We start from the raw sequence: 11,215 nt of genomic DNA on the forward strand, positions 1-11,215 counted from the left end.
CACATCTTCCAACATGCAAGTTTTGGAGTTTCAAATAACTAAAATCTTAACTCCATGCCTGATCTGAGCAGCTGTGTCATCTCTGCTAGACTGGGCTCCTGCAAGCTGATCTTCTAGGGCTTACAATGTTGTGAAACCCTGAACAATTATCCTGCTGGAGATACTTTCATGATATTAGTCTGCGGATTTGTCTCACTCATGCTTCTGCCTCTCCCTCAGAACAGGCATTAATAGCAACTTTCTTCTCTGACCTAGCCAGTTACTCTCATGGAATCCACACCAATATACTTCTGGAGATTCATGTTCTTCTATTAAACTGAAACTATTCAACTGTTTCAAAAGGTAATGACATGGCAGAGGCAAGAAGGGGCTGATTCGAGGACAGATAAAGGTAGACAACATGATGTTGTCTGTCATGTCTAAAATGCCTTTTTTTCCCCAAAAAAAACCCCCAAGCCTAAAATAATATAAAACATGCACTTGCCTTCTTTATTTGAATTAAAAGAACACTCAAAATGTCATTCTACAGAATCGTGATTTATGAACTGTAAACTTGCTTGCATTTGGGCTTGATTCTTCTAAGAAACAAGTTAGGACTAGTAGAGGAAGCTAGCTGAAATCCCCAGAAAGATAATTCCTGCATTAAGAAGTTTTCCTATTTGACACATCCCAACAGCAGATAAAAAAAATTCCCAAGTTATTAATACTGAGGGTCAGATGCTAATCACAGATGAACCACACACTTTGCTCTTATCACAGAAGTATCTTAAGTGGCAACACATTAGAATACACAAATGAGCTTGGAATTTCACCTTGAAATACCTGTCCTCACCTTGCCCTGTGGAGCCACATGATCCCCTCTCCCCACTTGAAGTGACAAACTTTTGGACATTTCAATTCAAATCGATTCAACATCCCACCTTTCTCAGATTCTGGAAAGAAGTTAAGTGTGAGGCTATGCCAAAATCCTTCTTGCTGAGGACAGCCAAGCCTATCACCTTCGAGGGGAGCAGTCCCTACCTAACTATTCAGTGCTGTCTCGGACCACAGCCGAGGTTTCCATCTTTTCCTGCTCCACTGAAGTCTAACAGATAGCCCGAGTTTTAGCATTCTTGCCGCCAGATCAGAAACATCTTTCTACACCCATCATCTTGTCCAGCATTTATACAACTCAAGGGACCACAGTGCAGAGACACTGCAGCAAAATGAAAACAAGCCAGATGAGGAACCTAAAGTATCCTGGCTACATCAAGTTTAAAAATTTAACAGGACAAACGAATACAGGCACAGTGTCACTAATACCACTAGGCAGCTTTCAGGATCCAAGTTACTCTCTGGTGCTGCAGCATACTTTGGAGACACACTGCTTCATTGCAACCTTGTGTTGACACTGCACAGTGCATCCTCACCCCCGGCACTGCAATCCTGAAGTACTCTGGAAACTTACACAAGGACAAAAATCAGTTCAATAACTTCAGCTGACCATCCACTTCCAGAGCTCGGTCATTACCACTAGCTGCCAAAAAAACCAGGCCATCTACCTCCCATTCCGATCCTCAGTCCTTCCCATACATTCTCTCACAAGTAAGCTCAAAGTAAGGTAACTCGCTTTCCTACAGAGCAGGGGGGAAGGCAGGGAGAAAAAGACATCATCACCAAGCAAAAATCATAGAATAAATAAAAGGAAAGGTCAGAAAGATAAGAATCAATCTGATATTTACAAGCAACAACCCAAAACTTTCACTATCTTGCAAAGCTCAGATCGTAACCATAACAATATCTAAATATTAGATGGAAAAGGGTGTTGTCAGCTAGCTTCTCTAGAACTTTATCCAAACTACTTTATTCTCACCTCCACAGAAAAGCCAGCAGGACGTAAAATTAACTGTGCTGAATCCAACCACTTTGGCACCCTTCAAGGAAATCTCATCGGTCAAGCTGGGACAATGTTAAACTTGTCTCATAAAACCATGTTTGCAGGAGGCTAGTGGAGGGGGCCCAGAGGGGGACTTCTCTTTATGAAAGTTTCTTGTAATTAATAGTATACACTGTCATATTAAACTGACAAAAAATTCTGTACAAATCAATGTGGAGCTGTACAATTAACTCTGGATCTACAAGACAGACCTGGTTACTATTTAAAATGGGCACTAGGAGGTTAAAAATACTGCTCCTTCTCAGAGTTACTTACACTGCCTTAGAATACTAAAAGTAAAATTTTAGAACATCTGGTTTTCCTTTCCACTCCCTATGATATCATGTTTTCCAAGCACATTTGGCAGCTCACTGTAAAGATACAGGCAGACTAAACACACAGGGCAATGTAGAGTCAAGACGAAAAATTCCAAAGCCCTGGATGCAGTACGTCTTTCCTATCTACAAATTTCAGTTAGACAACTGGTATAAAAAGGGTTTTCCCCTCTTGGTAACTCAAGTATTCTTCAACCTTCTTCCTTGAAGAGATGAGATGATATACCATATACCCTCCCTCTAGAGTTTTGGCTGCGTCTTTGTAAGTAATTTTTCATGTATTATGGGATATTCAGAGTCCCTGTAGAGCAAGATTCAGTTATAGAAAAAAACAATTATGTTTAACAGGGTCAGATTTCATATGTACTTTTCTTTATCTCACTCCGGGAGATGAGATTAGCCTTCTATATTCCTCCTGCCTAAAAAGGCTAAAACCCCACGCTACAGCTAGTGCCTTTTACTGCTTGATTTTGCGCCTCTTAGCTTGGAACAGGGAAATTGGACCAAACCAGCTCCAAGGGACTGTGTTTCCCATGAATTTACACAGGCTGAAAACAATACTGAAAAGTGGCTGTTACAAAACTAAGAGCTCCCATTTGACTGATTTCTCCCATATATTTTAACTTCTCTCAATGCAGCCTTTGCGGTTTTTTTTTTTCCTCTTTACCTATTTTATTATTTTTACCAGCCACATTCAAAACACAGATTAGTCAGCATTAACATACCTTCAAGCCTGACACATAGTGACATTACATTGATGCACAAGCAGGCAGCCGACTCATTTATGATCAGCAGTGAAGGAGCAGCAAACCTAAAAATCCCACATCAGTTTCTTACTCTAAATCTTAATTTCTCCATTTTGTAAAAAGATAGTTTGGAAATGCAAAGAGATGCCTTGGGAATCCTAACATGACAGAGTTTTTGTCTTATTATTTCACAGTTAAAAGCAATTTATATCATAGTAATTATTAAAGTGTACAAAGGAGGAAAAGTACATATTAAAAATCCTACCGACAAAATAATAGTCCCAGTGGTTATGCCCTGATTAAAACTTAATGACTAATCAATAAAACTATAATTATAATTCTCACCCTGATGCAATTTGGAATAGTTTATATATTTCTATTGATCGGCTAAGACTTTATATAAAACAAATGTGAGAAGATTTTGCTTTATGCTATTTTTACTACAGGTTTATTGTAGCAAATCCCTAAATCCCTATCTCAATTATTTTACAGCTTAGTTCTCCCATCACCCCAAGAGGCGAAAACCTAGGAACAAGCAGAATCTTACTAGCTGAAAAATGGCTGTTACAACATTGCAGTTTCCACACCATAAAGTCAGATTGCCACTTCAACAGCTATCACTATATATTTCTCTGAGTATTTATTCTTAGAGTAGCAAGAGCCAAGCACATTAGACAGCCCTGAGCAACACATTTAACTATGCTGCATCTCCGTTGGTCAGGTCAAAAATGAAAGCAGTAAGTGCCCGAGTTGTAAGGGTCATAAGGCTACAGACCACCTTGGAAAAAACAGGCAAACAGGTTCTGTAATCGTGCAGGGAGTCATCTGTAACCCACCGTTCTTTGCCTGCTGATGAATAAATTACCCAGTTATAGTTCTCTCACAGAATCCTCACAGACAGAGGAAGTATACTATAAATAACCCACTCGTGAAAGAAGAGACTTTTTCAGCGGATTTTGTCACAGAGCACTGGCACCTCTTCGTGAGCCCAACTGTCTTTTTGCTTGATTCTGAAACAGCACTTCAAGCTTAACACACCTCTTGGACCTGCTGTTCCAGGAGATATCTATCAGGCAAACAAGGAATTTAGGGGCTATGCATTGCCATAGTGGTGAAGAACCTCTTGCTGATTTCTAGCAATCTATAGAATTCCCATAGAAATAATTTCTGTGCTTTGCCTTAAGTTAGAAGTCATAACCTGACAGCACAGGCTCTAATGAAGATCAAACGAATCCACCTGAGGCAACAACACAAAGGTATCCCACACAACCCTAAATCTCTCATCTTCTATCTACTCCTGCCTATAACCACTACCAGTGTGGTTAGTAGGTGCTGCATTCACCTATCTTCACGTGCTTGGTATTTTAAATGAAGTTCCCTGGGTAAGTCCCATTCAATCTTATCAGTACCATTTCCACAGAAGAATCAAAATTACCTGGGAATCAAAGCTGAACCCACAGAGAGCCAGGAGAGCTGAACTGCTTCCCGTGGGAAGTAGCTAGGCTATGCTGCTATCATAGCAAGGCACCTGGTGCTAAGACAAAATGGCACAGATGCCTCTGCACTCCTGGTAGCTTGGGACCAACCTACAAGTAAGCAGGGAGTATAAATACGCAGCTACCTGTAATGGAGAGAAAGAAGCCAGTGTCACAAGAGATGAGACAACTCAGATAATAAAAGCAGAATATGGAACCACAGACACAATACATTTTTCTGCCCCATATCACAGGCCAAGTTTAAGTTCCAAAAGAGCCAGAAAAGCTAGTTTCATACAGCCCACTTCCCAAACTTATGGGGACACAGCAACTTGCACCCCATTTCATCACTGCCGTGCCAGAAAATACCCAGTGTGACAAAAGCAGGAGAAAAGAGGTGGACAGCGCTGGCTGGAACAGCAATGGACTGTTTGCAGCTCAACACCCAGCCCCAAACATTGCCAAGGCACTGGGCCAACTCTGCAGTTAAAAACAAGAGGAGTATCTGGGGAAAGAAGGATTTTGCTGAACCTGGAATATATTTGATTCAGCTAACCCAAAGCAACCTTGCTCTTTTTGTTTGCAAATAACATCAGAAAGAGTTTTTAAAAACAACATTCAAGCTTCTAGGATAAAGCGTCTTCAGTATTTATCTACAGAGAAGTTTGTGTTTGGATCGGACAACAATGGTCATCATCCGATGACACCGAGAAGCGTTCTCTTCAACGCCCGCTACAGACCATTTGCACAGGAAGTTCCTGTTACGGGGTGTCACGTACTAGCTCTTCCCAGAGCCAAACTTTCAACTCTGTGGATCTACAGGTTGTCCAGTCATGCTGGCATCGCATCTCAGCCATGAAATTAATTTTATGATCTTAAACTGGAATATAAGGTCACTTTCAAATACAGCCTTGGGATTTCCTTAGTACTGCACACTTTTCCTTCTCTGAAAAAAAACCCCAAGATTTCTAAGGAGTGGTCAATATAAGCTGGGAAACAGCCTAGATACTGAATTTAAGTAACAACATAAATACCTCTTGTCCTCGTGACTTTCCAATAAGGTGTAAGTTAATGCCATTTCATTTGTAACTTGCAATATAAAGCAAACAAAAAAAACCACACAGACACACACAATTAATTTTTGCAAAGTCCATGCTGTTAACAAGGCAAGGGCAACCTAAGCATCAAAATGAGAGAGGCTTCTCTTGTGACCTTCCTTAATGATCCTCTAAAGTGTTCAACAGAATTTAGTCCCAATTACTCTGAGCATTGTATGAACCTAGGCAAAACAAGCCATTACTTGCAGCTCCAGAAGCCGCTATAAACAAAGTAATAGATTTAATAGATAAGAAACACAGCATTATTTCCAAAACCTGGACGAAACAGTTTTCAAAAAGCTTGTATATAGAAATTATTTCCATTATTCACATATTTATTTATCCTGCAATAACCTGACCAATACACTCATCTAAAGGCTACAGCCTACAGCTATCAGAGAGACCCTGTGAAAAGCTGTCACTAAAACATACAGATGTCCATCCCAAGGGAAAAAGCTTTATTAGGTTACCCATGACACTTCCCACTGAGACAGGCTTCATCAGGAAAGCGTTACGCATTGTTTGGTAAGTGACATTACACAGCCACCAGTTTCCCTGTCCTGTCACATCACTGTGTGCCTCCACTAGGAGGGTCTGTTTATAAATATTTTGGTAAATGGTATTGGCTGAATGTCAATGCATGGAGGGAAGGAGAGGGAAATAATTATTAGTTAATACTGGTTCTTATTCATCAAGATGTATGGGTTTCAGATGATGGCACCTACCTACTTTACATATAACATCACTGTCTTACAGCTATTTCTAAAATAAAAATCCTTTCCATGAGTATCTCACACAAAGCTGAAAGGCTGTAAAAGCCTTTCTTGAACATTAACACTGCTGCACAACCACTGCAATGTGAAGGTGTATTCAGGTTTTGGAACAATCCACACTTCCACTAGCTACTGACTTCACAAGATCAGCCAACAGGCCTATTAATAATTGTTACTAACTCATTTATTCACTTTGATACAATACTTATTTATGAGTGCCAACACTTTATTAAAAAATAAGTAATATTTTTGTAAGACCTGTCACAAGTACAAAGATGCTCAACACTCAAAAAAGATAAGATATGACACTAAACCTGTGTTTTCCTAACTGAATGGTTTCCTCTCCTCCCACAGACACACACTTCTTTCTTACCACTTCCCCAAGGGAGGCAGCGACCATGTGTGTTGCTGGAGTCAAATAAGATGTAGAGCCATGGTGCAGCACAGATTTCACATTCTCATAGGTGATAAAAAATGCAGCAGCTGAAATTCAAGAATACATGCAGTCATTTAAGTGTTCCTCCATCACAGAACTAGCACAAAAACATTTAAAGGTGGATTTTGTCACCTACTATTCTACAACTGTAGTTGAAAACAGGGTATTTTTGCCTCAAAACAGTACAACAATATCAATGCAGCCTGTGGCATCATTACTTCAGAAGTCCATGCTCCTGGCTATCACTGGCAAACCTCTCATTAATATCAAAGGCATCTGGAATCAAGGCCATATTTAGTATTGAGATAAGGCAAGATGTGTTAATTAGTCATGAATGTCCAATAGGTTTTGAAAAAATGGTATCTTCCATATTCACAGATACGAAGGGTAGAGAGGAGGTTGTCTGGCTGAATTGGATGGATGGTCTTTTTTGAGGGGAGGGAGGGGAATGCACAACCAAATCAGTTCATCAATTGAAAAGTAAAAAAGCACAACCCCAAAATCATCAAGGTACTTGATGCAAGTCTGCTACTCATAATGTGCAAAATTGTTCCAGTAACAGTTATTAATAACTTCTTCCTAGCTATCGTCAGTTTAATATTTTGCACTTTAGCTCCATATAAAAAAAATTTCTTCCAAGCTTCTGAAGGACTCTTAAAAGTCCTGTCCAGGGAACAAGAAACTTACAAAACTAAATTGAGCACAGCAACATGAGCTGTGTTTATTCACTGCAAGTCAACTACAAAGGCACTCGCACCTTAAGGGTTACTCCTCCTAAAGATAATTTCAGTTCTTAGTCATACGTTGGAAAGATAAAACCACAGCTCAGATTTTGAAGATGTGAATCCTGAAAAAACTGACATGTCTTACGGGGGAACAGATTTTAATTGTAAAGAAGGGCTATGTGAATTGCCTTCTGCTAATCAAAAGATTCTTATCACCTCAAAAGGAGATAACAGAGCGGACAAGATAAAGAATGGAATTTTTTTATATCATCTTATGAAGGACATCAAACATCTGAAGGTGTCAGTGGATTTGTCGGCAAAATTCTCCTAACATCTACTGCTTACAGCATAGCTTGCTACTTTTTTATCCCTCCCTACAAAGACAAAATGGACAAAGGCATTAGGAATTTTAGATGCCTTTTGTCTGCAGGGACTACAAGCATTTACTTTTTTAAAGTTTCAGTTTCAAAAGTATTCCTGATGTCTTCTCATTTTAAAGTATTGTAGTTGTTTTCAGGGAGAAAGAGATGGGCATAGCATCCCCAGGGCAATTAGCTCCAAGACCTCCAGTGCTCGAGCACTTTGAGTTTTGATTCATTTCCAATGCCGTGAAAGAGTGGGTCATGAAAAAAGTGTCAGAGGCAAGCAAGACTCAAGCCCTCTGCAGCACCTGGAGATGCTCTAGGGTGCCCCCATAAGTAAGGGCAGGTTTATAAGACATATCCAGAAACTCCAATGAGTAAGGGTTGCTTTTCAGACTAAACATACAGCAGCCTTCATTCCAGGCTTGCTTGAAGAGTTTGTTCAATACTCTACAATTCTAGAAACTGCTCTTCACAGCTGGACAGGGACTCCCAGAATCCAAACCAGTCATCTCTAGGAGAGGAAGCCACAGACATGTGTCCTATACTACATAAGTTCCCACTTTAAAGAGACAAAGCATAATCCAGAGAAACTTTACCATTCGGAAAGGATCCTATAGCAGTTGAAGGAACACCAGCATAGATGCCACGAAAACCACCAGCCTTCCTAAATCCTTGAGGACTCTGCAGTCTTGTTTTTACAGTATCCAGGGGAAAAAGGATCAAGTCAACACAGACACCAGCAACTCCACCAGCCTTCAAGACAAAATAATGGAGTAAAGTGCGTTAATATTCATAGGGGTGAAGCTGTGGTGCTTATGTGAGTAACCGAGGCACACATAAACCAAAGCACTACTGACCGTATCCTCTCTGAAGTCAAATTATAAACTGATAGTCTTACACAGACCTCAACAGCTTCTATAGCTGTAACAAGGAAGCTTCAACAAAAGAAAGTAACTGATATTACAACTTTTAAACCATTTTTAAGGTATTTTCAAAACAATGTCAGCGTTTTGAACAGTACAAGCAAAGCAACACAATGCTTACCCACTACACATAAAAGCAAGACAGTGAAGGTCACTCATCAAGGTGACACAGCACAGAGTGACCCATACCTCTAGGAAGCTGCGTGATAAGATCAGGGAAAGACAGGAGCAATTCTGCTTCCCCCATAAGCACATTCACATTTTTCTAGCAAACGTCTTCATTTAAAGTGTTACCCTCCCTATTTCCTTTGTTGAACAAAGCCTAAAGTAAAACTGCTTTATTTGCTCTTACTGACAAAAGCATATAGGAAAAAAAAAAAAATCACATTAAATAAAGATATTTCAAGGTCATAAGGAAAAAGGGAACATTTCTATCCAAAGCAATTCTTAAGCCCAAACCCTAAAAAAAATAGTTTAAATTAAAGCTCAATGTTTTTCCATTGTCTGTGTTTCTAGATGACTTTTTTTGACATTTCCTCAGCACATGGTTGATCTGTAGAAATTAATTACTTGCCAAAAACAGGAGGAGGAGACTGAAGTAAGCAGAAAAACTAATTAACGTAAAAAAGGAAAGGAGAAAATATTAACAGGTAGCATTAATCCACTAAGAGACATTATTCAAATGCACTGTTATTCAGAGAAGAAAACGTAGTTTGAAGTCTACCTCATAGAGAACACCACAGAAGAGCTGCACAGATTTTTAACTCTGCCTGAAAACAAATCACGAGTGGTACTCCAATTCTGTTCTTTTACAGGGCCAACAGAGGATACAGAGGGGTGTTCACTATCTACCACTAAAGTTTTAATCAATAAGTTAATTACTCTTTCAATCTAGTTGGCTATTTTGCACGCATTGATTTTTCTTCACTCTTTTTCATCAAAATCCTTATCTGCTCAAAATAACTTTGATCAGATTTAACCCAGCCATCTGTTAAAACATGAATCAAAAGTTACTAATCGCTTCTTTAGTTTTCAAAGTTCTGTATCTTAAATGTCATTTAAAATCACAAAGCAGCCAATAGAGCACCTGCCAGAGGCGACAATTCCTGTGCGCTTCTGCCATCTGTGGCAAAACAGTCATGATTTTTAGACAACAAGACAACTAAAACGTTCCTTCTCCCCCCACTTTTCAGTAACAGCAGCATTACCATAAGTCGAACAGCTGAAAAACCTTTCCCAGAGTCGGACATAGCCGTAAAACCCAAACCAGGGCCCAACTCAAACGCGCTGAACCGTGACCTTGCGGAGGCAGCCGAGTGCCCCCGGAGGGCTCGGGGCAGCGAGCTGAGCCCTCGCAGCTCCCCTCACTCGACCCCCGGGCAGCGCGGCCACGGTTTTCCCCCAGGAACCGAGAGCCGGGTATTTCCACGGGGGACCGAGGGCCTCCCCCACTCGCATGCGTCACTGCGGGGGACACACGGGGAGAAGCAGCAGAGTGCTCGCCTCACGCTGCACACAGCTGGCGGCGAGGCCGGGCTGCGGCAGGGTAGTGGCCCCAACCCCCGCTCCCCGCCCGGGGGCGGCTGCCGGAGCCGAGAGAAGACGAGCCCAAGCGCGCTCCCGCCGCTCCTCAGCGCGGCGCCGGCCTCGGGCCTGCCGGGCCGGTAGCCGAGGCCGCCGCGTCGCCTTGGCAACGGGCAGGCCCGGGCCCGCGCACTCACCGCCAGGGCCGCCCAGGACTCCCGCGGCTCCATGCAGGGATGCCGGCACGGGGTAGCGTCAGGACGCGGAGCCGACCGGCTCTCCCCACCGCGGGACGGGACTAGACGCCCGGCGCCAGCCGTGCCCCGGGCGCACACACGGGCGCAGCCATGTTACCGCCTCTGACCCGCCGTCAGGCGGCAGCGCGGCGGCTCTGCGCCTGCGCGAGGGCGCTGCGCATGCGCAGGTCGCGCAGCGACGCCGCTGCCCGCAGCCTCGCCCGTCCCTCCGCGCCTGGGCCTCGCACCGCAGCGGTAGCGGTGTGGGAGGCAGAGCCGCCGTCGGTTATCACTAATCGTTAATTAGTTATTGCTTACCTGTGGTTTGCTGCGCGCTAGCAGCGGTGCCGCTCCAGAAAAGGGGGGGGGGGAGAGGGCCTCCCTGCTCCCCTGGCTCCTGAGGTGCGGCTGGGCCCGGGCAGCCCTGAGGTGCCGGTGGCCGCCCCGGTGCCTTCCAGCTGCGGCAAAGACCCGTTCGGAAAGCAAAGCCAAACCCCACTGGAAAAAAGGCATTTTAAGGGGAAAACCTTCCTGCGGTCGCTTGGGATTTCCCCTCAGTTTGCGGCCGCAGCGCAGCCCCCATTGCATGGTCCAACTGATGCTCTCCTGCCCGGACTTTCCGTGGGCCATTCCTGCAAATGGCAGATGGGAGCAACGCGCGGGGA

The 11,215-nt window shown here is 42.9% G+C and overlaps 1 protein-coding gene across 6 annotated transcripts in view; it reads right to left on the minus strand.

The window, feature by feature from the left end:
- The window catches only part of SLC25A26 (solute carrier family 25 member 26), an 88,124-nt gene extending 77,424 nt beyond the window's left edge, over positions 1 to 10,700 (minus strand). For 2 of the 6 annotated variants that reach the window (XM_075433220.1, XM_075433223.1), the window contains exons 1-3: positions 10,512 to 10,700; positions 8,464 to 8,620; positions 6,715 to 6,824 (exon numbers count right to left, since the gene is read on the minus strand). In XM_075433220.1, the coding sequence (XP_075289335.1) occupies positions 6,715 to 6,824; positions 8,464 to 8,620; positions 10,512 to 10,544 (300 nt within the window). In that variant the 5' untranslated portion in view covers positions 10,545 to 10,700. Of the gene's footprint in view, positions 1 to 6,714; positions 6,825 to 8,463; positions 8,621 to 9,998; positions 10,373 to 10,511 lie in introns of those variants that run through there. The other 4 variants (XM_075433221.1, XM_075433219.1, XM_075433222.1 and 1 more) reach the window with 4 other exon arrangements.
- Between the last annotated feature and the right edge of the window lie 515 nt (positions 10,701 to 11,215).

Source organism: Opisthocomus hoazin, chromosome 11 (assembly GCF_030867145.1).
Source record: "Opisthocomus hoazin isolate bOpiHoa1 chromosome 11, bOpiHoa1.hap1, whole genome shotgun sequence".
In the NCBI taxonomy this organism is placed as follows: Eukaryota; Metazoa; Chordata; class Aves; order Opisthocomiformes; family Opisthocomidae; genus Opisthocomus; species Opisthocomus hoazin.